This window comes from Candoia aspera, chromosome 3 (assembly GCF_035149785.1).
Source record: "Candoia aspera isolate rCanAsp1 chromosome 3, rCanAsp1.hap2, whole genome shotgun sequence".
In the NCBI taxonomy this organism is placed as follows: domain Eukaryota; kingdom Metazoa; phylum Chordata; class Lepidosauria; order Squamata; family Boidae; genus Candoia; species Candoia aspera.
The window spans coordinates 6,462,171-6,489,843 of NC_086155.1; the positions used below are offsets into that span (position 1 = coordinate 6,462,171).

The following is a 27,673-nucleotide window of genomic DNA, read 5'->3' on the forward strand; positions in this document are numbered from 1 at the left end:
CTCTCTCACAGAGCAGGAAGTTTATTCTCAGAGCAATGTATGGCTTCCCTCTTCAAGTGACATCAAAATATCCATGGAATGAGCCTCTAATCCAGTGTTTCTCAACCCTGGCCGTTTTAAGATGTGTAGACTTCAACTCCCAGCATTCCCCAGCCAGCATTAAGAATTCTAGGAGTTGAAGTCCACCCATCGCTAAGTTGCCCCGGTTGGGAAACGCTGCTCTAATCTGTTATACTGTCCAAAGCTCCACCCCATTTGTGGTGCTAAATATGATGATCAAACTTCTCTTTCCCATTAGGTTAAACATAATTAATACTGCGAAGTTGAATCAGTCTTTCTGTTTTGTTTTGGACTCTTCAATTTTGTAAGTAAATCAGAGATCAAGATGATGCAAAATCTAAGTGGACTTCATTGCTTGTTTGCCTGGTTTCTTTGAAATCACATCTGCACCTCCTTCCTGTCCCCTCCCAGGCTGCCTGGAGGTTCTACGCCACTAACCTCACTCGAACGGATTTGCACTCTACTTGGAATTACTACGAACGAACAGTCACCGTTCCCATGTACAGGTAGGTATTTCCTCTGTGTCCATCATTCCTCTAGTTCTACCCAACTTGCTAATTTTTTGTTGCATTCAAGCAAGTGTTCTGTTTTCATCATTATTTTTTTTAATTTTTAACTCGCTGGGAAATTCTGTTTTTGGAAGTCACTTTTTTCTTCAAATGCTGTAGGTTTATTTCTCCATTGTTTTCACTGCCTTTTATATTAATTTCTTTTTCTTTTCTTGTACGTTTATGTTTCTCCGTCTTGCGTTGGCCACCATCTTTATTTTTCTGCACCTGTTCTCGGTGGGTATTGTTTTCTGACTATTGCCATGTCAGAAACCTGAAGACGATCTGAAGGGCCTTGAAAAGTAGGTAAAAAAATAACCCCTTTTTCAAGTTCTTCCCCATGACTTTTCTCTTCCTATAACGTTTAACATTTTGACTGATGCTGTTTTTGTCCATGATGTGGGAAATGAATAGTGGAACATCCTTTCTGTAGATGCAACATCCTTTCCGTTTTGTTCAAGAACAGCCTAGGGTCACTAAATAGTAGTTGCTTCAGTTTCCAACAAGAAATTAAGGGGGTGCAGAACATATGGAGAATAGAGATTCTAATTCTTCTTGAAAATAATCTCCAGCCAGAATGGTGGTCATAGCATAAGACAGCCTTCTCCAGTATGTGCCCTCCAGGTATGTTGGAACTGCAATTCCCAGAATTCCTCTGGAGTGTGCTGATTGGGAATTCTGGGAGTAGAAGCCCCACCTCATTGGAAGAGAACAAGATTGGGGAAAGCAGCCATATTAAAATCAGGTTGAATGACTCAACGGCATTAAGAGAAATAGATGACTGTAGACATGGATATAGTTGATTGAGTCAGAGATAGTGGACATTTGCACGTTCTTTTTTTCTGTTGACTGAGCAAAGGGCAGAATCTGGCTGACCTTGTTTGGGCTTGGAAGCCAATTTCAGACCTGATTAGTATTTGGATGGGAGGCCAAACTAGGAGGTATAATACATTCCCAGGAGGTGGCAATAAAAGGCTATTTCATGTTCTGCAGAAAATGCACAAGATCATAACATAACATCAGCCAGAGTCAAGCATGACTTGAAGGAGGCTTTAAGTTTTTACCTTTTTTCCCTTTCATCTGGAAATACTCAGTATATCTGGGGTATTCAGCAGGCAGGAAATTCCTTGATTCAGAATTTCTGAATTCTCTTCGCTACACACCAGGCTCTTGTGGATGATCAAGAGGCTCTTATGAGACTGAGAACGGTCCAGACATGACCCTTTAGGGCAGGGAACACAAGGGTTGCCTTTCAAAATGGGGGTGTACCTCCAGACACACCCCACCCCCGGAAAGTGATCACCTAACTGCAGCTGAACGTGGAAAAGATGAAAGAGATGGGGGAATGTGCAGTAGGATTGTGCATGCTCTGTAGGCGATTCAAAAGTGCTTTTGAAGCAGCTGCAACTCTTCTATCAGGCTTTTGTGAAAGCCTCACAAAAGGAGGGGGGGGGGAGGAAGACTTCAGTGAATAGCAAGGAGGCATAGAACTGGGCTTTGATTGATCAGAACACTTTTTCCAAACCATTTTTAAGCCTGCATTGTCCTAGTGTGGGGGTCCATTTTATTATGTCTGTGGCGGGCTACTCCTGGCCTGCCCCTCCCAAGGTGAAGGATGCTCTTTGACCTCCCCACCTCTGCTTTAGGGGCTTCCAATAATGACTTGATGCACTTTAACTGACACGGGGATCAAAGGTAGACTGCCCTTGCATTATGTCCTGACTAAGACTGGGAGGAAAATATTTCTCCTTTCACTGGAAGAAGCTAGGGGCTGGCTGTATTTGAAATCTGGGTTGAGTAGGCTGTTCAGGTTGTTTGCAGATGACCTTTAATTGACAATGGTTTCACCTTTTTTTAATTCTCATCAGAGAGAACCAGTTTGGCTTAGTGATGAAAGTGTTGGATTAGGAGTGTGGAAACCCAGTTTCAAGTCCACACTTACGTAGGAAAAACATAAGTGTAGGTACAGAATAGGTGGTACCTGGCTAAGCAGTAGTACTTATGGGAAGGATGTGGCTGCCCTGGCAGACCACCGATTAAGAGCAAGCTAGCAGCGCACTGCAGGGGCCAAAAGAGCCAATGCCATCTTGAGCTTCATCAAGAGAAGGACAGCTTCAAGGGATAGTTCTGTTCTACTCCGCGCTGGTCAGACAACCTCTGGAATACGGTGCCTGGTTCTGGTCACCACAATACAAGAAAAATGCTGAGGAAATAGAAGGAGTGCAGAGAAGAATGAGGAGGATGGTGAAGGACTTGGAGGCTGAATTCTGTGGAAAATAACAGTAGTTAAACAAATTGGGTAAGTTTAGCCCAAAAAGAAGGGAGATATGCTTAGCAACTGAAATTCCAGTTGCCCTTGTGGTCGTTAAGTGAGAATTACCTGTACTAGCTGTGATAGGAGCCTTTATTATATACCAAAATGCTGCACATGAATAAATGAATTCTTATAAACCCTTAAACAGTAATTTGTGTGCATGCAAATAAATGCAGTCTGATACCTTGAACAATGATCTTTCTTTCTCCTAGATGTGATTTCATGAGCCCTTTACCAGATAGGACTTAGAACTCCAAATTGAAATCGAAATCAGCAAGCAAAAGGCATATAATAGCAAGCTTTGTTAATTAGAAAGAATAGCCCTTCCATGAAACTGGATATTTCTGGCCACTTAAATAAGAATTTCATTGGGGAGGAGGTGAGGAAAGGGTTATTCAGGTGTGTTGGTTTCCTAAATAATGACACAGCCTTTGCGTGGTTCTTTGTTAGCAAGAAATGGTTGTCCGGGGAACGCAGAAACCAATTATGGGAAATCCCTACCAGTAGACTCGCCTGGAGATTTTCCAGAATCTTTCCTTGCTGAGAAGCAGGCTGTGCAATTTTTTGGCAGATGACTCGATATGGAATCTGAAGCCTAGGAGATTTGGGGTGTTTTCATGGATGTTCAGTTAAAACAAGATATGTCGGGTTTCCATATCTGTGGTTTTCTTAATGTGGAGCCACTCCTGGAATAGCAGTCAATAGGCCTGTGTGTTTCAATCTGAAAATAGCAGAAGGTGCCCTTAGGAAAATCAAATGAACCAGGTCTCGGTGGTGTTTCATAGTGCCGAGCAGAGAATCCGTCTTGTGGTTTTCTTTGTCAGTTCCCATTAAAAAAAAGTGCTTTGGAAGTTTGTTTCAAAGGCCTTGAGAATGAGCAGCATTATAAATGCATGCACAGAATAGGGTTGGTGTTGCTATGACTTTTACAGAGGGTTTTTTTTTTTGGAATTCTCTGGTTTATATGCAGCTCTTTCTGCAGGAGGGGTCAAAATTTGCAAGATGTTAGGTACCCTGCTGTGATCAGAGCTAGCAATGAGTAATGAAAGAGATCTTGAAGTAATGGTAAACGGATCAGTGAAGACGTCCAGACAACGTGCATCTCCTGTAAAGAAGTCCAACAGCATGCTAGGGATGATAAGAAATAGTACCAAAAATAGAGATGCCAATATCATAATGCCCTTATACTGTATAAATCAATGGTGTGACCACATCTGGAACATTGTAGAAAGGATGCGAAACAGAGGGGACAAGATGGAGGGGAACAAGATTTTGTAGGATTCAGATCTAGTGGACCAGGACAAGCTATTTCCCCCTCCCCAAAATTCTAGAACCAGAGGTCACCCAGTGCATTTGGATCCTGGAAGAAGTATTTTTTGTACAACATGTACTTTAACTTTGGAATTCACTACTCTGAGATGTGGTGCCCTGAGATGTGGAGCTTGGCCGGCTTCAAAAAAGGGTTGGAGCCATTCATGGAAGTCCTAGGGATCCACGGCTCTTGGCCTTGATGGCAGTTGGACTGCCTCTGAAGGCCATCTGTTGAGAGACCAGTGGGCTTCCTTGGGCAGATGGTTGGCCACCGGAAGAATAGATGGGTGGACTAGATGGGCCAGGGGGCTGATGCAGCAAAGTATGGCTTATGTTCTAATGCTCAAAGCCTTTTTACGTACAAAGGGGGCAGAGCTTCAGTCACAATGCAGTGCCCACCGTCTTGCAGATTTTAACCCGTCCTGCTGAGGCGTGTCTTTGTGCTCTTCTAAAGCAGGAATGTCCCAGGAGAATTTAATTTCTTTGGTTGTACATGACTTTAGAAAGCTCATTTTACAAAGTTTATATTGTATAGGAAACTGCTTTGCACCTGAAGCAGCATGGAATTGTTTTCAGTAAGAGCAAAAGTAATCTTATCTCCTTTTTCGAAAGCAAAACCAGATCAGGGATCCTGGGTTGGGGCCCAAATTCTCCTCCTCCTTCTGGATGGATGTAGACAAGAGGATGCAGTTCAGTAGAGGCCAGTCAGGTGTGATGGGTTTTAGCACAGGGAACCGTGGTTCACTTAAAGTTTATCAGATGATAATGGCCACGGCCTTTCTCCCAGCTTAGTTTATCTTTTCTGCTTGTTTAGGCATGCTGGATATGCCGACTGTATTCGGAACCGTTGAGACAATCACTTTGTGCTTGATTAGCTGGAAACAACCCCTTGCTGTATTTTTACTGGGCTTCTTGGGCATCTAAGCTAAGCTCAGCTCTGTCCTTTTAATAATTGATTGGAGTGGTGAATTTTTAATCTCCTTCAGGCGTCCTCAGTAACACTGTTGTGATGAATTTCACTTCTGGACAAAGATGCTGCATTTCTACAGATGCTCTGCTTCTCTCATTTGCCTTTCTGGCTGTGGCAGGAGAGAAAACTGGATAGGCAGATCCCTGACAACAGTTAGTTGTGACTGGATGGAGATAGGTTGTATCTGGGTTTAAAAGGTTTGAGCAACACTTGGAGTGTGGGTGTTTTCAGATTCCAGAAGATGGGTAAATTCAGGAATTGTCCTTGTCCATGTTTGAATAGGAGGCCATCAGATGATATACCAGGGCAATTGGCTGGACCAGCCAATCATAGAATGTATGACTTGGAAGGTCATCAAGTCCATCCCCTGCTTAGTGCAAGAATTCCATAAACCATCCTTGACAAGTAGTCATCAGCTCTCACCACCAGGATATTCCTCCTAATATTCAGCAGGACCCGCTTTCTTAATTTCAAAAAACATCCTGGAAGAAGGAAATGGCCAGGTAGCCCTTGACTTACGACTACAATTGGGACCAGAACTTCTGTCAGTAAGCAAGGCAGTCATTAAGGGAGTCACGCTCAATTTTACGACCTTTTTGCCACATCCCACATTGACTTTGCTTGTTGGAAGCCAGCTGGGAAGGCCGCAAATGCTGATCATGTGACCCTGGGACACTGCAGCTGTTGTAAATGCATGCTGACTGCCAAGCACCTGAATTTTGATCACATGACTGCAGGGATGCTGTGATGGTTGTAATTGCAAGGACTGGTCGTGAGTCACTTTTCCCAGTGCTGTCATAACTTCAAACAGTCGCTAAATGAATGGTCGTAAGTCGAGGACTACTTGTAATATTCCAGCCAAGAAAACAGTATAAGGGTATTCGTGGTGTCTCCAAGAATCAGGTTCAGCTCAAGGAAGACTTTACCATAAATGTGTTATGCGAACACAGCTATGTGGTCTTTCCTTCTTTGGGGGTGGGGGTAAGGGAAAAAAGTGGTGAAAGAAGCTGTCATGAGTACGGATGGTGAGCAGGAGGGGGCCCCTCTCCAGGCGGGAAAATGCATGTGTAGAGGCTTTGAATTGTCCTTCAAAGAAACTCAGAACAGACCCGCCTTGAGTTTGGGGTTTATCTGTGTGGGTTTTCCATGCTTCTTGAGTTTGGCAGGATTGATGTCCTGACTTAGAGCAAAAAACTAGGCTGAGACTGGGACCTGGTCTCTAGTGTTTATTATCTACTCTAGTAGGTAGAAAATCCTGCCAAACTGAAGGAGTGTGGGAAACCCACGCAGATAAACCCCAAACTCAAGGCGGGTCTGCTCTGAATTTCTTTGAAGGGAAGTTCAAAGCCCCTAAACCACGCATGCGTTTTTCCCCCTGGATAAGGGCCCCCTCCTGCTCACCATCAGAACTCATGACAGAAGCCATGAGAAAACACAAGGCTGTCAGAGATTCTCCTTGGATTCTCCCCTCCCCAGGAATGAAATAAGTTGGGGGTGCTACAGTAGAAGTTTTGTCTGGAAACACCCCAATAGTGCAATCACACCATTATTTCAACAGCAGCCAGACTTTATGGGCAACCCCGGGCTTCGTTTTCCTCCTGTAATTAGGTTTAATAAAGCTTACTGTGAGAATGGAGTGGATTGATGACTGCTTGTCCAGCCCCTGGAGAGCTTTTCGTCTCAGGTGGCGTTTTCACCATTACTAAGCAATCTACTTGGAATATACTTTAAGCACTTTTGCAGCATCCTTTAATAAGTCACCATGGAAGCGTAAAGGAGATGCCCGATTAAGGTAAATAAAATACCCGTAATATATGCAGCTGTAATCTGCGCCTCTTCTCTAACCAAGGAAGCTGGGAATCTTTTTAAAATTTCTAGCCCTCGTATTTGCTGACAGCAAAGCTGTTTTTGCAGAATGGCTCTCAGGCTAATCACCTTTAATCAGCCAAGAAAGAAATCTTCTTTTTTTTAAAAAAAAACACACACACACACAGAAACCAAGGAGTTCATCCCGATGAAATCATACATCAGGTGACTGCAGGAGCTAGTTAAATTTTTGGAGAAGAGACTTCCTGATTTAAAAAAAAAAGGTGGGGTAGATTCAGGGTTAGAATCCTAGAATTGGAGCCAATTCTGCTTAGTGCAGGAATGCAAATGAAAGCATCTCAGACAATGGGCTGTGTCTCAGACCTCCCGGAGCAGGACTGAGCAGTCAGCTGCACATCTCCTGATGCTTCTTGGCCTGGCTCATCTCCTCGGCTTGGCTTGGCTTGGCAAAAATCTCCCAGATGCAGCTGTGAAGTGATGTGGAACAATTGATTACCTTCTGCCAGTGAGAAAGTGCAAATGGATCTTCTGCCTGCAACGATTTAAACTTGTTCTTCTGGTAAATTAATGGGCCCTTCGCCTTGAAGTTGAGCAGTTGGGTGAGTAAGAGAGAACTGCTGGCTTCTGGCTGAACCCTCTTGTTGCACTTGAGCAAATCCAATGAAGGGATGCCTTCCACCTCTCTGGATCATTCTGTAGGAGCCCACTGGGAGAGATCGGCCACCAGTTCAGAGGCAGGGATCACTGATGCACTGATGGTATCTTCCTCCACTCCAGTCTGAGTGGGAGATGTGGTGGAGGTCCTGGCCCAGCGTCTGCAAGCTATGAAGGTCTGGGATGGGGGAAAGTCTCAGACTCAACCAATGTTCCCTCTAGTCCAGGGAAGTGGATGCAGAAATCATGACGTCTTCTGAACCTTTTTTTCCTGCTGCTGTTCCATCCATCCTTCAGCCTGGAGCCTGGCAGAAGGTCTGTAGGCTTCAGCTCAGCTCCAGGGCAGGAAGCTGTCTTCTCCCTTCCTCCCTTTGCAGAAACACATTTGTTAATGCATCATCTTTGACAGTAAGTAGGAGATTGTCACTTTGCAGCCACACACCTACACAGTTTAGAGGGAACATTGGACCCAACCCATCTGAGCTGGGGAGGCTACTTATTCAGAAGATTGCTGATTTGGGGATTATACCAACTTTAGCTCTTAATGGGAGAGTGCTTCCCCATGGAGAACAAGCCGACAGTTTGAAGGTCTTTCTGGACTTATGGTTCCAGTTGGAGAAGCAGGTGGAGATCGTGATGAGGAGGGGTGTTTCCTAGCTGTGGCTGGAATGCCAGTTGTGGTTTCATGTAGAACAGGAAGCACTGAAGATTGGCACTCATGCCTTTATCCCATCCTGTCTGGATTGCTGTTATTTGCTTTACATGGAGCAAATACACTTGAAGATTCATCTGTTGTGGCTACCTTATGTATGAAACTTTGGTTGGCATGAAAAAAGTGAACTTTGAAATGAATTTCAGGCTTGCTGCAATTTAGGCAAAAAATGGAGTGATTGTCTCTTAGTTCAAAGCTGCATTTTCCCAGCCTACTGAGTCATATGATAAAGCACCAACTGGCGTCAAAGATACTTTCTGGGCCAAAACTATCATTATTTTGTTGGTTTTGTTCATTATCAGTGTTTTTATTCACGATCCTATGAAAGGTTTTGGATGGGGCAGGGGAGTCCTTTATTCTGTCTTGATATCTGGCTCCTTTACAGGATTGGTAAAGTTCTGCATAAACCATACTTGTTTTATTGTAAGCCGCCCAGAGTCCCTCCTTTGCGGGGGGGAGATGGGCGGTGGTAAAACTTTATAAAACAAACAAATGAATGAATACTACAGCATACCAATTTCTTTCTTTTTCGCAGAAATGTGTAGCCTGTCAACAATTAGTGTTGATAAATTGGCCAGCTCACGCAGATTGCTAAGCCACAATGTGATTTCTTTGGATCTGGCTTAACGTATGGAACAAACCCAGCCATGATGGTTTCTAAACTGTGGGTCAGTGGCTTAGCTTGTTGTGGTTTGTCAGACAAAACATTGGTAAGAAATGTTCTGCTTAGGTGGCATGTGATGGCTGCAATTATGTGGATGGATCCCCACCTTGAATGATTGAAGACCGTGTTATTTCGCTCAGCTATATTTTTACAGTCATGTTCTCGGAGGTTGCTAAAATTGGATATGAATATAGGGGTGTGCTGACAATCCAGCAGCCCTGGATGAATCTTGTGACTGATTAGAGGGGGGAGATGTCAGGACTCAGAGGCCGAAAGGGTTCAGCCTAACTTGGTGGACTGACTAGAAAAGCAGGAACGCGGAGAATGTAAACACACATCTGTCATCAACGTACGACTTGTCGGTATGCTAGATAAGAAGAGCTCCAAGTCTCCTCCTCTGAGACGGCGGTGCTCTAAGACAGTGTGATGGATTTAAGTGATGAGTATAAATTCTTTCTATTATTCTCTCTCACTCAGTAGCTATCATCCATTTTACATGGCTACTATTCCTGGAATAAAATACCTAGCTATGTTTAGCCCTGTCTCACCAGGAGCCTGACAGATATGGAGAGAGCAGGAGAAGATGCTGAAACATTTTTGTGGAAAAGGCTGAATAGGATAGGGAGGATTCCCCAATAAATAGGGGTTGGAAAGCTTAACACTTGTCCTCCATACTTTACTTTTTTAAACTCATTTTTGTTAGTGATATTTTTGTTTTTGGAGGCTCTTTCATCTTGCTGTAGTGGGGAAGAGACTTTAGTGCCTCTCTCTCTTCTCTGCAAAGGTGCACGTAATCCCCGCTCACCCTAGTTTAGCACACGTCCAGTCTAATTGTGCTTATATCTACAGGTAGTCCTCATTTAACAACTGCTCATTTAGTGACCATCTGGAGTTACGACAGCACTTACGATAGCTGCAGCGTCCTGCGGTCACATGATCACCATTTTGGACCTTTCCAGCCATCTTCTGATAAAATCAATATGGAACCGTGTGATTTGCTTTAATGATCATGTGGTTTGCTTAACAACCATGTGATTTGCTTAACGACCGCTGCGAAAATGGTTGTAAAATTGGGTCCGGATTCGCTTAACGACCTAAATTCCGGTCTCAATAGTGGTTGTTAAGCAGGGACTCCCTGTAATTGTAAAAATCATATGCTGAATTTAAGGGCAGGGGAAGGGATTGCAAAGAGCTGAATTTCATATTTTTATCCACCCCAATTAAATTTTGGCTTCAAGTTTTCGGGTAACTCTTGTTCAGCTAAATCAGCTTACTCTTCAGTTTGGCCCTTTTTTTTCTTTTCTTACAGGTTACTTATGTGCGCAAGTGCTCATGCACATGGTTTTACTAGAAAAAGCACCAGCTCTGAAATAAATGTTAGAAATTCTGAAAATTAAAGCCAGAGGTAACTAGAATAAGCCAAAATGAACCCGTGAAATATTGGAAGAATGGATCAATGGCCATCTATTGACCCCTACTAGAAATGGGCCAGTGGATCATGGCGTTGGCTGGTTAATATTTCTGGAGAAAAAATTCCCCAGGAAGTGTTCAGTTCCCCGCTATTTTCCAGCTGGCCTGCTGTGTTCAAATTCTCCATTACCAACCTGAAATGTTGACTATCCAGTAATACATTTAATACTCTTAGCTTTGGGTTCTTAATTATGACTGAATTATTGATCGTCTTTGGTTTAGTTTTGGGAACAAAAGCCTCTATTCGTCATGGCTGATAATTTGTTTGAAATATTTATATCCTGCCTGCCAAATTGCGAACTCTAAGGCACATTGATGGTCACTAGCTGATCCTTGTTCAGAGTTTGCCTACTCAATGGGATCTACTTGGCCTATATGCTAATTTTCCTTCTTCTGTTTCTTTCTTCCTACTTTCCTTTCAAAACACTATTCATCCCTTTCCCTACTCCCATCTTTTCCTCTACTTTTTGAAAATATTTGAAAGCTCACAAACGCAAACCTATGGTGCCTCCAGGTATGCAGTGCATGCGAACGGGTGTTTTTGTGTCGTGTTGATCCTCATTTTTTGTCAGCTTGTTTTGGAATGAAACTCACTCAACTTTCCTGTATTTTGTGTAAAATGAAGCCCCCAAATGGAAGACCTATAAAAGATCTCTCTGCAAAATAAGGCAGAAATCACCAAGTTTAGGCCATCAAACCAAGGGCCACGTGCATATCAAATTGTGCTGGGCTTTGAAGGTTGACCACAGAGGTGCCTGAAGGGTATGGTAAAAAAATCAAGATGGAAGCTTCAATCACATATTTCTGGAGCCATCTTGAATTTTTTGACCTTACCCTGGTGACACCCCTGGTGACAAACAGCTTAAGAAAAGATCCTTCCAAGTTAGAAGAAAGCAGGTGAGTACAGTGGTGGAATTCAGTTGACTTTCCCCAGCAAACATTTTAATCATCTTGAATTCCTAGAGCTATTAGTGATCAGTGGCTTTTCTAAATTAGAAGAATACTTGGTCTCTGCCATTAGCCTGGCCTGGGACTACATCAACACAGTTATTGCTCCATCAGCAACCAAATTACTTTAACTCTGAACAACTGTGCTTCCTACAGTCCTCATCATTGTGTTCCATCTTTTCTCAGCTGATGGCTTTGTCTGCTGATTCCTGTACCCCACTGCGCATTTCCCTTTTTTCCCCAGTACGATCCATAATCTTTACTTATTGTTTTCTTCCCCTGTGCATTCACTATGGCTATATTAACAGGCTTAAATAGATGTTAACCTTGTGGCTACAGCCCTAAGTTTACTTATTTTTAACCTCTGTTAAGTTTTTTTGTGGCACAGCCTGATGTGTGAACCCAGCGGATTGGCTGAGTTAACAATCTAAGTGTATTTAGAACACCTAGAAAATTGTTTAATTTAGAAACCAGGTTAAACATGTGTGCAAAGACAGTCTTAGCATATTAAACTACCTTTTACTGAGTTGGTCAGCCTTGCGCGGTAATCCAAAGAAGCACACCCAGGAGTACTAGCTCTACTTTATTGTAAGGTTACATTAATAGAATCTTGCAAGTCTGAAAGTACATCCCTCCCCCCTCACCTTTACAGTCCATGAAACTAGGAAGGGTCCCTTCTGACATCTTTGCCAGGCCCCTGTTCCTTCTGTGGGCTCAGCTGCCTCTTGTCTGACCTTTGTCTAGGCTGCAGCTCTTCCCCCTGTCTCCCAAGGTCATCCCCACACACCATTACAGTTGGACTCTCGGTCCATCCAGCCCAGTTATGCCTACTCTCTGCTATATACTTTCCCAGCATATTTATTTATTGGGAGGAAAGGAATCCCAGCTGGGGGATGGTGTGCTGGAGAATGAAACTGGGATCTTGTACAAGCAAAGGTTGTAATGATCCCTGTGCAATTATTGTAAGGGATCAGGGAGTGTGGTATTTATGAGTGGAAACTGGAGACCTTTTAAGTGAATGTAAGGCTTTTAGGCTAGAAATTGATCTAGATTTCCTCTGCTATCTCATATGTATGTTAAAATAGCCCTGCAAACAATGTGGTACTGATATTCTAAGCCAAATGGAGCTAAAGTAGCCTTTGAATGCTTTCCCTGCCCCACCACGCTCTACATGTTTGAAATAGAAAACTCTTCAAACTATACTTTCTTATGCATTGGATTTGTATGAATGCTGAGCTGGGCTAAAAATGGAGCTGAGTTTTGACAGCTAAATCCAGCACTCTAGAGCAGTGTTTCTCAACCTCAGCAGCTTTAAGATGGATGGACTTCAACTTCTAGAATTCCCCAGCCAGCATGCTCATACAACAATGAATCAGAATTTAGAGCCAGGCCTCTAAAAACATTAGTATCTTATCTCAACCAGTCATATTGTGTTTGGAGGCAGCAAGGAATGCCTTGTGATTCATGACGTCATTGTGCAAATGATGCAAACCACGCTTTTGCTTTAATTTGTGTGATGGGATCATAACATGCAAGATGCCATTTTGATGTCATTGTGGCTTCTACCCAACACCTATGAGCATACTGTCCTTTTTAAGATACTGCCCTTGGGTTAAGTCAGTGTTTTTCAAACTTGGCAATTTTAAGATGCGTGGCTTCAACTCCCAGCATGCTGGCTGGGGAATTCTGGGAGTTGAAGTCCACCCATCTTAAAGTTGCCATGTTTCAAAAACACTGGGTTAAATGTTCACGGCAATAGGATGGAGGCTGTCCTGCTCAATTGCAACAGGTCTGGCTTCCTGTATTTGGAAGTCAGCAAACCATTGGCTCATTGCCATCTAAAGATTGAGTGCCCTCTCCAGTGAGGACATTAAGGCCAGCCTAAAACAGTAATTGCACTGAAGCCCTTCTCGCTGAGCCTCATAGTTACTTATGGCTCTTTTATACTAAAAGAATAGCTAAGGCTTTGCAAAAACACAAAAGTCATTTAACCACTTGTTGTGCCAAAATAATACTAACGAGGACAGGTTTTCTGTCTTTTCAGCAGTAACTGGTTGATGCCTGGGTCAGTTGTGGAGAAATGGCCAAAAGGCCAACTTGAAGTATTCTCCATCAGTCCTTGATAGGAAAAGTATACTGAGATAAAATTAGTTGTCCCCACTGGCCACATGCTGCTGTTCACGTTTACACCATACAGTACATGTTCAGGAGAGGAGCTGGCAGATTGTTCCAGCTTTGTTCCCCTCCTTTCCCACCAAACATCACATCTAGCGGAATAGCATTCACCAGTCACTCTGTGTAACGTCGTGTGGGGATGACACTGGGGAGGACCTGAGTTTTGACACAGGTCTTGAGTGGTGGATCTAGCAGTCTGTCAAAACTCACTCTGGTTTTGCCCAAGTGCATTTTGGTTTTTGAGACAGTGCCCAGGATCAGAGGGGAGAGAATTTCGCCACCCTTGCCCAAAGTGACCAAGAGGTGCCATGTTATTTGTTTATTTATTTTTCTATCCCACCTTTATTATTTTTATAAATAACTCAAGGCAGGGAACGTAGCTAATACTCCTTCCTCCTCCTATTTTCCCCACAACCACCAGGTGAGTTGGGCTGAGAGAGAGCGACTGGCCCAAGGTCACCCAGCCGGCTTTCATGCCTAAGGCGGGACTAGAACTCCCAGTCTCCTGGTTTCTAGCCCGTTGCCTTAACCACTAGACCAAACTAGGGGTCAGCTGATTCTGTCACAACAGAATGGTTAGTGAAGTGCACAAGAGGAAATCCCTGTGTGGGGATAAGGAGTAAAAGACTTGTTTTAACACAGTTATAATTCAGGATGACTTGGGACTGCTTCAGGTCTGGGCTGAGGAACTGGTGAAGGCAGTGAGGATGTGGCAGATGAAAGAGGTTAGCAGGGTGTGCTTGGGCCACAGTTATATGTGAGTGAAGAAGGGCTCAGCTTTAGCTGATTGACCCTCTCATGTCTCTCCTCCCTTACCTGTCTTGCAAAGCCAGTGGGTATACAGATTTAAGCTTCTGCACTTCTGTTGGTGCAATTATCAGAGCACAGTTAGTAGGCTGACTCTCTTGGCTAAAGGGAATTGCAGTGGTGGAGTCTGACCCTGCAGTATTTTTGGTCTCCCCCCTAAATAATTGCTGCTCAGCCCTGGGAAACAGAAATGCAAAGCTAGATGCACTTCTGAAGATACTAAGAATGCTTCAGATTTTCTTTCTTGCTCAAGTGGAAAAGGACCAGCACAATCATTCTGACTGAGATTACAATTCTTTCAAAAGATAATAAAATCACCATGCATCCAATACACTAAAGATGTACCAGGCCTTATTCTCAGAATCCATATTCCCCATGACTCCTAATTTCAGATATATGGAAAGTGGATACAATTACTGAGCAGTGAAGAAAAAAACACTGTAGATATGAGCAAAGTATTCCTTAGTACAGCTGTAAAGCTCTTTGGATTTTATCTCCAAAGGGAACTTTGGAAGTAGCACTGTCTGTAGCTCTTTCAAGCAGCTGTGTCTTTTTCTCACATGAACCTGGGAAACAATGCAGCTGCTTTAAAGAGTTGCAGGAAGGTGCTGCTTTCATGCTCTGGAATCCCTTTTTGGAATCGAATTCAAAGGACTCTCCAGGCCTTATTTAAAAGCCTTGAAAACAGATTTTATTCTGTTTTAGCAGTCTCCCTATCAAAATTACAGCTATAGCAGGAGATACATCATAATGGTGGAAAGGTATCCCTTTTACAGGTAGTCCTCGCTTACCAACTGCTTCGTTCAGCAACCATTCAAACTTACAATGATGTAAAAAAACCAGCTTTGTGACCAGTCCTCACATTTACAACTGTCCCATGGACACATGAACACCATTTCATGCTTCCCAACCAGCTTGTGACAGCAGAGTTAATGGTGAACATGGACGTATAATTGTAAGTTGTAGTCATGTGATGCTTCATTTAACGACCATGGTGACTCACTTAACAACTGAATGGGAAGTGACATCATAAGTCCATTGTGGTCATATGTGCGTGGGAAATCCATAATATGAAAAGATACTTTGTCAAGAGTTCTCTGACAAGTAAAATTACATAACCCATAGCAGCTTAAAATAAGTTCTCTTTCCCTCTCCCAACTGTGGAGAAGTCTTGCAAGAGAGGACAATATTTTTAATGTTGGGCCATTTTCTTCTTGCTATTCATCTCCTTGCTTTTCACTCTTTGCTCACCTTTTCCACTCCTTTTGGTTGCAGACAAAGGTAAGCTCTGTAAGATTCAAGACAGGGTGAGCCCTTTCTGGCCGGGTCAGTCTGGCTTTGCAAAGACTCACACTGCAGCAGGCTGGAAGTTGTATGAGGTCTCTTGAAGAAGACACAGATCAGCTTGATTTTTCTTTTTCAAATAGCCTATGTGCAAAACCTTGTTGCAAAAACAAAAGGTATTTCATTCTTAATTTGGACAAGGCAGGATAGAGAACATGAATGTTACCACTGTTTTTGCTCATTCTCCCCAGTGATAAGTGTAGGTCAACATCTGCAAGGTGGAGCATGTGGCATTGCAATCAAAGCTCCATCTCTTTTGTACATGGATTGCAATGTAGAAACAAGATGCAACTTTGGAATGCACATACAGAAAGGCCGGGGCTTGGATTGCAATGCCACACGCAGCATCGTGCAGGTTTTGACTCCACCTGGACGACAGTGATTCTCCCTTTCATTCCTGAAGATGTTAGTGGTACTGCCCTGCAACTCTGTTAGGTAGAGTCCCAATGAGAAAGTGAGATGATAGATAGATAGATAGATAGATAGATAGATACTGTAGATAGATAGATACTGTAGATAGATAGATAGATAGATAGATAGATAGATAGATAGATAGATAGATAGATAGATAGATACTGTAGATAGATAGATTCTATAGATAGGTAGATAGATAGATAGATAGATAGATAGATAGATAGATAGATAGATACTGTAGATAGATAGATTCTATAGATAGGTAGGTAGGTAAGTAGGTAGATAGATAGATAGATAGATAGATAGATAGATAGATAGATAGATAGATACTGTAGATAGATAGATACTGTAGATAGATAGATATAGATACTATAGATAGATGGATGGATGGATGATAGATATTCAGGGCTGTCCATAGGTGTTCTCGAAAAAAATCAAAATGGCGGCCACAGTGGTGTAACCAAAGCTCCGCCTGTTTTTTATGTGCTCCTGGCCACCATCCTGACTTATTAAAAACCATAATCTGTGGACACCTCTGCATTTATCTGCTGTTCTTCTGCTCCCTCTTCAAACGTTTACGTCTCAAATTGTTTCTACCCTTTTAATGTAGAATTTTGAACAAGCTAAATGGCTCACCCGTCTACGCCAATTCCATTCAGTAACAGCTGCTCCCGGTATAAAGAGGACCCAGGTTTAGAGTGTCTTGCCATGTAGCTGTCAAAAATGAGGGGTGTGTGAGAAAAAAGACGGCACCACAAACATGCTTGAGTATACAGGGATTCGTATCCAGACTTCTGAAGTGAGTCATTCGAAGCTGCTTGTTTGGACCAACAGATTTATCTGTGTTTTTTTTCCCCATGTTCGTTTAAAAAGAGCAACAAAAACAATCACAATCTTTCTAATGAGAAGATTTTCAAATGCTGAGCATTCCTCATGAAAAAATAAAAGGGAGGAAGCAGTGTTCTCCTCCAATTCTAGTCCTCGCTCAGTTGAAGGTTGAGATTTGATGGCCAAAGAGAAACGCACATTTTAACTCTTGCAGGGAGCTTTTTAGCTCTCTGCGCAAGGAGTAATCTTACCTTCTTTTTTATACATATAATGTGAAATGTGGCTGGGCAGATCCCACAGAACGTAGAATAGAGAGGGATATAGTCTCCTTTCAGCTTTGGACAAGTGACTTCAAATTTTTTCTCGCCCCTTCTCTCTCTGACCTTTGCTGCCCCCTCCCTACTCTCAGTTTTGCTCTTACACCGGCTTCATCACAACCAACAACCTTTTGTGTTGTGTGCATGTGTGCATTTGTGGGAGTGCATCTCGTTTGTGACACCCGTGCTGTGTTTCCTCTGTAGCTGACTGCTTTGAGGCATGACCAGCAATGTTGACTTTGCCTGATTGTTGTGTGTGCTTCCGGTAACAACTCAGCAGTGTTTCTTTCGCTACCGGGAGTGAGCACTGGCTAATATTTTGTTTTATATGCTTTAATTAGGCTTTCCAGATCTGGACTGCTGAACGCTATTGCTAGGTGGCAGTAAATGACTAGCATTTGAGGCATCTCTTTGTCACCATCTAGTGGTCACCTGAGGTTTTGCAGCCCAGAGCTGGTAGACTTCGCTTTAAAAAAAAAGAAGGCTGATTGACTTAACAGTAACAGGAAAAAAAAACACGTCCATGTTCAGGACCCCCAAATAAAGCCTACAGACCCAGCAGAATTTCTTAGAATTTCTTCCTATTCAGCTGCATGTGCTGTGTTTTATTCTGGTGATTGTCTGACTCTTTGTGTCCAGTTCTTTTAGCCCACCTTTTTGGTCCCTCTAAATCAGTGTTTCTCAACCTTGGCAGCTGGGATTTGAATTCTGGGAGTTGAAGTCCACACATCTGAAAGCTGCCAAGTTGAGAAACACTGGTCTAAACAAACTCATGTCTTCTGGAAGGAATGTGAATAAAGTGATAAGGGTGAAGAAAGAGTGAAGAAAGTCATAAAAGTCTTCATTAAGTTTTTGTCATGAGAAAGATGTTAGTCATTTATGTGTCACACTGCTTTTTTGGGAGGGGGCGGGTTGCTGCAACAAACTAACATGTCTGGGCTAATTCATCCTAATTGATTGGTTTTTGAGGGGTGCATTAAAATGAGTTATTTAGTCTTGCTGATGAATTTCAAGGTAAGGATGGTCAATTCAGCCGTGAATGAATTTTCAGCTAACGACGTTCAGCGTTCACATCGTACTTCCACCCAAATAATGAATCAGTCCCTGGACGTGCTGCGAGTGAGTTCTTGCAAGGAAATTCAGTCTAGGGCAGGGGTTTTCAAACTGTGGGTTGTGACCCCCAGGTGGTGGCAAGCAGATTTGAGGAGGGGGTCTTGCACACTCTCACACTGTGCCTGAAGATGCTGGCGATCCTCTTGTCCAGGCAGAATGGGAATGGTCTGGTGGTGATCCAGCTTTGCACGTTCAAGCCAAGCTTGCATGCCCCAAACTGGATTGGTATCCCGACTCGGGTGATTGTGAAATTTACTGCCCTTTGCCCCACATGCTTCATCACTCACTTGCCAACCATACTGGATTGCATTCCCACATTGTGTAGTCTGGCCACTACCTTCAAATTCTCTCCCGTCCAACTCCTTCCATCTGGCCAGCCAGAGGTGGGAGAAAAGCAAGTTGTTTTATGGATTTTTATGGTCTTGTACGCCACCCAGATTCCATTGGAGTTGGGTGGCTATAACAAATTTGAATAAAGAAATACAAAGAAAGAAAGATGAGGCTGGCATTGCTCAGGGCCCCTTATGCTCTGCAACCACTAGTCGGGTGCATGAGAATGGCTACTCAGGGAAAGGACGGACAATGTGGAGAGCAGCAGTAGCATCTCTCAGTGAGTCTCAGCAGACCTGGCTGGAAGGGAAGTGAACCTCCTGAATGGAAGAGGTAGGAACAAGGATGTGCTCCTGATGTGGCCTTCTCCATTTCCACACTCTGCTGCTGAGCTTCATAGCCCTCCTGCATGACCAAGAAGTTCTTCCTTGCAACCAGATGGGTGGCCCCAGCACAAAACTCACCTCTACCCTTCCTGGGACTGATCCTGGTTTCTAGCCCTGGTTGGGTGCTGCTGCTGCTCCTTCACACCCCGTGATGGCCTATCAAGTCTTTTGGCTGTGTTAGTATTGGAAGGCAGTTCCCTGTCCTTTCTTTGTTGATGAACCTAAATCTTCTAGAGATGCTCTCAACCGCCACTGAGATACCCACTGATCTTACTGCCCAGGTCTTGGAAACAGAGCCTGTCTGGGTAGACCTTTCCTGTGCTGGGGAGGGTTTCCACCTTCTCTGCTAGCCCACTGAGGTTTGCTGGGCTATCTATCCAAGGGCAGATGCTAGACCCAGCTTTGATGCCGCCATGGGGTTGTCTGGACAGGTTCATGGTTGAGGGGAGAAGGTTGTTCTGCTGGCCTAGGTTCTCCCCAAGGGGCTTCTGGAACAAATAGGGACCAAGAAGCTACTTCCAGAAATTGGAAGAAGATGGACTCTACCTTGTCTGCTGCAGGCCCAACAATACATGAATTTATGTGACCCCTCCCCTGCCTCCCTGCAGCTCCATGAATAAAACTATCAGACTGCAACTACAAGTTTTATTCATGGGGCAAGAGGTTGCCCAGATTCATCTATTATTTCAAGTGGTCATGACACCACAAAGTTTAAGAACCTCTAGGCTAGTCCCCCCACCCACCCAAATGCATATCTCTTCTAAAATAATGGAGACCTCCATCAGGACTTTTTCATGTTGGGTAGCCCTTTTGCCAACAATTCTTAGAAAACAAAATAAATCCCAAGCAGATTGGTGTATTCTGCTTCATGCAGCACATTTGTGGAACAGCATCCCCCCGACCCCTGAGATCCGTATGGCCCTTATCCTCACTGTGTTTAAAAGTTATTTTAAAAGCCTTGGATTCTTCCCCAGGTCTTCAGTTAGGAGGGTATTGTGCTGTTACAGAATTCTCTGAGTTAGTTTTGAACATTTTCTTCTGGACACACCTTGTTCTTACCTTTGATCCATTGTTTTTGCTGTTTTTCATGTTCTATGCCACCCTGAGTTTCCATGGAGATGCACAGCCTTGTAAATGTGAGAAATAAGTACAAAAAAAAAAAAAGAATGGACTTCTCAGCCACCCCTTTCCATTCTTAAATCAGGCAGTTTGGCTTGCTTGCAAACAATGACAAGGCTTTGCTTATATTTCTTGCTAGTTCAAATGAATCCAAAACAGCTTGCTGCCATTGGAAGAATATTTTTTATAGGCCAACTTGTCCTGGATATAAATTTATCCTTGAAAGTGATGGTTGCTTGATTTTCTGCAGCTCTTTTGGTCAGGGTATGTTTGACTTATAAGGAACAGAAGACAGAGAGAACTGGCATCCTTGGTGCTCTCTGAGCTTCATTGTTATCTTGCAGATGTTTCATTGCCTGACTAAGCAACAAAACATCTGCAAGAAAACAACCAAGCTCAGAGAGCGCCAAGGACTCCACAGTTCAACGCGGAGCTGCAGAGATTCTCTTTGAGACAGAAGTTTTCCGGAATTCGATTCATCTTCGTGTTCTGCTACAATTCCTAACACCTCCATGGTCTTGGAGTGATGGGAATTGCAGCTCAACGCATTGGAAAGCCACCTGGTTGTGGAAGGGATGTTATGCAGCCCAGCAGGGCTGAAATCAGAAGGACTGCTTCCATTTCCGTGTTATTCTGCAAATGCTTCTGGACATGTTGCCTGAAGCCCAAATCTTAAATTTGTGCCGAGCGCTGCAAAAAGTATCAGCCCTCTTTCTCTGTTGTTCTGAAGCCATGGATAAAATGCAAGCTGATCCTGAGTTCTGAAGGACATGGAAGGCCTGTTAAACGAATCTTATAACTAATATAAAGCCCTGAAGATGTTACCTAGTTAGGTCATGAAACGTCTGCAAGCCAACAACCAAGCTCAGAGAGCACCAAGGACTCCACAGATCAACCCTGAGCTACAGATGTTCTCTTCTGTTGGTAATATAAAGCAGTTTGAGATGTTTTCTGGGTTCCATCTTTTTTTAAAAATATATTAATTTTTTAATTAGTCAAGTATAATAAAAATAATGCATCAGTGATTGTACAATAATAAAAAAGCTATATTCAGTACAGTGATTAAAGCAGACTGAACATAAAGGGAGAAAAAAGAAACTAGGAAAAAGATAAGAATAAGATTCATCAATATAAATTTAATCCAATCCTTAAACTTATCATTAAATTTGGACCACAGAGAAACATATAGCTCCATCTCATTTACAGAGGATAAAGACATTATGAAAATAACACGTTATTTTGAATCGGTTCCTTAACATCAGGAGAATGACTTTATTTCCAACTCTTCAAAATATATAAAATCTGCCAAGCCCCAATCTCGATAAACCAAAGTTCTTTATAAAATATCAGCTTCCTTATTTGAGGAGTATAATTCAACCTCACGTGTACATCTTTAACTACTATATTTCCCCACTCCCCGAACTGTATTACCAGATGTTGTAACTTAAAACCAAAAAGAAGCGATGGCTGGACAAGACCAGGTCGTGTTCTTCTGGGTTCCATCACAACGCTTAAGTGTGTGTTCTCCAGTCTTCAGACCCAGATAGAGTTTCCTATTGAATAAACTTGCTATGAGCCCCTTGCCTAAATCCTTAGCAAAGTATGAATTAGTTTTACACCCTGCTATTAATACCAAAGATTTGGTCTGTCAGTTTTGACCTCCAAGGATGTAGGAGGACATTCTGGGAAAGCAGTGGACCTTTGAATCTATTGTCCTGTAAACAGAAAGCTATAAAACTCGAGGATTGGATGCCAGGCCTGGGCTGATGAACGGTCGGCGTAACCAACACATCAGTAGCTGCTGCGGTCAGCTATTTAGAAAGCACGTTTTCTTCTTCTTTAGAGTAGAGACCCCCCCTCCCCTTTCTTACGTTAGTTTTATCTCCACGTCCTGCTTTTGGAGAATTTCTAGAAATGGCTTAACCCACCATTGACTATTCCTCTGTATTTGCAAGATATGGTACAGACACACAATCACAGGGGAGGGAAAAGCTTTCCGTGAGATGGTTGCTATGTTTTTGCCTGACATTTTGTCCTTCCTCCAATTTAGACTTATTCCACCTTTGAATCAGCTCGAGCTCCTGAGAAACCTGAAGAGCAAATCTGGATTAACTTTCAGGTCAGTAATTGCCAAGATTGGCTTCTGAAACAATAGGCTTGGGACATGATGTGGAATCGTTCTGGTTCTGTGTTCGAGTTCCAGAAAGCAGAGTTGTCAAACCCAGAGAAGGGGAATAGTAGAGAATCACAGAGTTGACCTTGGAGAAAGAATGTGGAGACAATTAGAAAAACATGAATTAAGTCTGGGATGGGAAGGTGTTGGAAAGAAATTTAGGGACCCTGCTTGGACTCTTCTTGGTCTAAGAAGAAAGGAAAGAACACTGTGAGGCTTTCAAGATTGATGTCAGCCCTTTGAGGTAGGCCGGTCAGGAAACAAACACAAGAAAAACTGGACCTCTACTTTATGAAAATAGATTATAATAACAGACTCTTGAAAGCTTGACAGCATTTCCCCTTCTCTCCCTGTTATACCAAAGAGAGTCAAGGCAGTGTGATTTTAAATTTCTCTCTCATCCTTTCTTGTTTCTCTGGACGCAGTTCATGTTTTGCTACCAGTTTCTGATTCGTTTCCAAGGTCATCTCTGTTTCTTTATAGAAATGCAGGTTTATCCATTTCTCACAACTTGATCCTACTTTCCTTGTGCAAGCTACTGGACTTAAATAGCTACTGTAAATGCACATACTCTGCCTAGAGGAATACAGGTAGTCCTTGCTTAACGACCATAATTGGGACTGGAATTTCAGTTGCTAAGCGAAGCAGTTATTAAGCGAATCTGACCCGAGTTACAACCCTTTCTATGGTGGTTGTTAAGCGAATCACACAGTTCTTCATTGATTTTGCTTGCCAGAAGCTGGCTGGGAAGGTCGGAAATGGTGATCACGTGACCATGGGACACTGCAACGGTCATAAATGTGAACAGTTGCCAAGCGCTCAGATTGTGATCATGTAACTGCAGGGATGTTGCTGTAAGTATGAGGACCGGTCATAAGTCCAAACCATCACTAAACGAATGGTTGTTAAACAAGGACTACCTGTATGGTTTAGTCATTTAAACTCACTTTCCCTTTACTTGTGTAGACAAAACAGCAGGTTTTGTCAGATGGCTGCACTCTTCCTGGGCCTACTGGAATTTAGGGTCAGCCATCTGTCAAAACTCACTGTTCTTTGCTGTGCAAATGGAGCAGCCAAAGAAAGAGGGAGCTTTGAAGGAATTCCAAAGCCTATGTTCCCCAGCTTTGCTTGAACAACCCTGCTGAGCGTAACCTTTGTCTTAGTTTAACTGTTTGAAAATATGCTATGGCTGTGCAAAGAGAAAATGAAGGTAAGAACCAGAATGATGGGGATTTCTTTTTTTTTTTAAGAAACATTTTTTATTACTTTTTAACATTTTGTTTTATACATACACAATTAACAAGACAATCTTTAATCTTAAAGAAAAAGAGAATGAGAAAATTAAATATACGAAATAAAGAAAAAAAGAGAGAAAAATCTACCTTATATTGTCAACAGTCACTAGTTTTCTAATGAATTCACTACTATAATATGAACAATACAAAATATTATTCTAAGTTATCCCAAGTCTCTTCAGTAGTAACACATATTGCTGCATTCTTTGACTAGTAAAAATATTGCCTTTTCCAAAACAGGCAAATCACACATTCCTTGGCATCTAGAATAATATTATGTGGCATCTGAAATAATATACCTTTTCCAATTTCTCAATACACAGGTAGTCCTCACTTAACAACCATTCATTTAATGATGGTTTGGACTTACGGTGGTGCTGAAAAAACCTACTTATGACCAGTCCTCACACTTACGACTGTTGCAGTGTCCCTGCAGTCACGTGATTGCCATTTTTCGACCTTCCCGGCCGGTTTCTGGCAAGCAGGGGAACCGCTTGATTTGCTTAATGACCACATGGTTCGCTTAACACCCGTGGTGATTCGCTTAACAGCCACTGCAAAAAAGATCATAAAATCAGGTCGGATTTGTGTAATGACTGTTTTGCTTAGCAACCAAAATTCCGGTCTCAATTGTTGTTGTTAAGTGAGGACTACCGGTAATTCTTTTAGCTATCCCCCCCATGCCCAATGCAGCCATAATTCCTGATAAACAGTCACATTCCAAGTGTTGGTATATAGTTCAACATTACATTAACTTTTAAAGATTTTCCTATAAATTTGCTTATATATATTAATACACTATCCCAAAAAGGTACGAAATGATCACATGACCATATCATACAGGTCAGTGAGCCCTCAAATGTTTTTACGCCTCCAGCATAGAAAATCTGCTGTCCATCCTTTCAAATACATTCTTTGATTTAGCTTTATTTGGGTCTTGTTTTTTGGGAGTATTTTTACACAGGGCTATTTCTTCTGTTTTGCCACTCAGTTTTATTTGGAGCTGCTTCTGCTTCATCACCAGATCCACAGAAGCAGGGGCCTCCCACACTAGACAGGACCCGAGGTGCAGACTGTGCAGAGAGGCCTCAGAGACAGTCCAGCACAGAGTGGCAGGGTGTAAGATGCAGGCAGGACCAGCATACACTGAACGGCACAACCAAGTAGCTGGCATTGTGTACAGGAACATCTGCACAGGGTATGGGCTAGACCCTCCCAAGTCCAGGTGGGAGGTACCACAGAAGATTGTGGAGAATGACAGGGCTGAGATCCTGTGGCACTTCCAGGTCCAGACAGATAGGCAGGTACTGGCCAATCAACCAGACATCGTAGTAATAGATAAGGACCAGAAGACGGTGGTAGTGATAGATGTAGCAGTGCCAAGTGACGGCAACATCAGGAAGAAGGAGTATGAGAAGCTGGAGAAGGACCAGAGCCTGAAGGAGGAACTGGAGAGGATGTGGAAAGTGAAGGCCAAAGTGGCCCCAGTGGTGGTAGGGGCACTCGGGGCTGGGAGAGGGGCTCCAACAGATCCCAAGAGCAACATCAGAGCTCTCTGTCCAGAAGAGTGCAGTGCTAGGAACAGCTAAGATCCTGCGCAGAACCCTCACACTCCCAGGCCTCTGGTGGAGGACCCGAGGTTGAGGAAGACACATGCCACCCGTAGGGGTGAGAAGGGAATTTTTTTTTTAATATTTGCTGCAAACATGGCTCCGTTGCTAACTTACTTCTGCTTCTGTTTAAGGAAAGAGCAGCCACCAGAATCATCTCCAAGGTCTGTATATTTTACAGAAGCCCATCCTTCATGCCTTCCCACCTCACTCTCTTTCTCTTTACGTCTGTATTCCCGTTCTGTCATGCGTGTGATGCATCTTGGCGACAAGGACCCGAGAGCCATTCAAATAGACATTGTAAATGTTCAACCCGCTCGCATCCCGTGCTGTCAGACCCTGTCTGCATGCCTTGTATTGACAACCCGTAGTAGTGGCCCTTTGATCCTGTTTTTCCGTCTTTCCAGCGACAAGATGACTTTTAGCCGGTGGGAGTCTTAGAGCAGACACTGCAGCAGCCTCCAGACCCAACGTGGAGATCTGGCAATGTACAATCCAAAATGGAAAAGAAAAAGGATAATGCATGTCCTGTAGGAGAGCTGGCATAGTGAAAATGGAAAAGTCTAAATTCCCCAAATTGAGGACTTAAACCAGGCTTCCCAAGTTGCTGTGCTCCAGGTGTGTTGGACTGAGCTCCCATCATTCTTCTGCTTGTAATCATGGTGGCTGAAGAATGATGGGAGTTGTAATCCAATTTACTGGGAGAACACCAGGCTGGGAAAGGCGATTCCAAAGTGACAAAGAAGCGGTGATCATTTCCCATATTCGTCTCTTCCCTCACCTGTATTGCAGCCTTTCTTTTGGCCCCGACAGCAGTGAAAGAAAGGATGTTCATGTACCCACCAACATTTGTCACACATTCCTGTTTTTGAGCAAAGAAATCTTCACTGAAAGGCAGAGGAGTTCTCTCTGGCTGCGTCAGTTCCTTGCAAGCTTTGTTCAAAGCATACAATTCCCTGACAGTTTAAGAACTCGCATTTCCACATTGGATGATGCTTTGTGGAGAGCTGAAGATCACGCAGAAGGGACTATTGTGTAGGCCCAAAGGACCCACCGGGTGCAGGTTTGCTGATAGAACTGATGCTAGTGAATGCTTTCCTATGAAGCTGTGAGAGCCTGTGGTGGAAGCATGCAGTCAACCATTTCAAATGTGGACCGAATAAAATGGCTGCCCTTGTGTCTCTAGCAAGGAGCCAATCTGGGCATTCACTTGTGCCGTGGGTGGAGTGAGTATCATTTGGTGTAGCACAGTGTTTTTCAAACTTGGCAGCTTTAAGATGTGTGGGCTTCAACTCCCAGAATTCCATAGCTGGCTGTGGAATTCTGGGAGTTGAAGTCCACACATCTTAAAGCTGCCAAGTTTCAAAAACACTGGTGTAGCACTATTTGAGCAGTGGGAATTTATGAATTCTCCACTGGAAATTTTAGATGCTGCCTGTAATGTCTCCTGGGGATCCAGCTCCTAAATGTAGCCTGCAGGATCTCCAGAGCCTTAGATCATTGAGGTGCACAGAAATCTAGTACTCCACAGGCTAAGAATATGCTTTCATATTTAGTTTTAATATGGTACTTAATATAGGTACTTAAGAAAGTAGGCGAGTGGAGGAATAAGTCTGTTATGTAGGTTCTATCAGCTTTGGGTTAGGAAAGGCATACCATGGTTCACATGTATGATCTGAACCCTGTTTCCTTCCTTCAACCAGTAAAGGAGAGGTGAAAGGATGCCTAACATCATCTCTGGGGGACACTGATGTCTCCATAGACACCTCCCTTGGCTCTTTCTAGGCTTTAACTGATTTTTTACATAAAAAAAAACTTTTAAATTGAAAAAATAGGAAGCTGGCATGCTGCAAAGCAAGGTATTACCAACGCTACCCTTATTTCTAAGAATATCTTTGAACCTCACTTGGCCCCTGTGATGGAATGATGGCTGCTTTGCGTTCTACTAGTATGCAAAGAATTCTTTGGGCCCTTTCTTGTAAGGAGATGAGACAGCAATGTTTACAGGAGCTCATTGCTTTAGGCAGAATGGGGAAGATATTTGTAGCCCTTGTGACAGACTAAAGTATTCTGTGAAAAAAGCATGGAGCTTTGTAACTTTAAACAGAAGCAAATCCATATGATCTCTTCTTATGATGCTATTATGAAATGCTGTCTTAATTGCTCATGATCAACTACTCTTCTGAGTAAATGAGGGGATAATATAATACCTGCCCCCCCAGCCTAAGAAGAAAAGAGGTGGTAAGAGGGGAGAGGATGCTAATATACTAACTCTCAGCTGATC

The 27,673-nt window shown here is 43.1% G+C and overlaps 1 protein-coding gene across 6 annotated transcripts in view; it reads left to right on the forward strand.

The window, feature by feature from the left end:
- The window catches only part of KCNQ2 (potassium voltage-gated channel subfamily Q member 2), a 120,711-nt gene that overhangs the window by 58,322 nt on the left and 34,716 nt on the right, over positions 1–27,673 (forward strand). For 5 of the 6 annotated variants that reach the window (XM_063296922.1, XM_063296924.1, XM_063296923.1 and 2 more), the window contains exons 8-11: positions 472–566; positions 11,015–11,044; positions 22,362–22,430; positions 25,524–25,553. In XM_063296922.1, coding sequence (XP_063152992.1) covers positions 472–566; positions 11,015–11,044; positions 22,362–22,430; positions 25,524–25,553 — 224 coding nt within the window. The remainder of the gene's footprint in view (positions 1–471; positions 567–11,014; positions 11,045–22,361; positions 22,431–25,523; positions 25,554–27,673) is intronic. The other variant, XM_063296927.1, reaches the window with a different exon arrangement.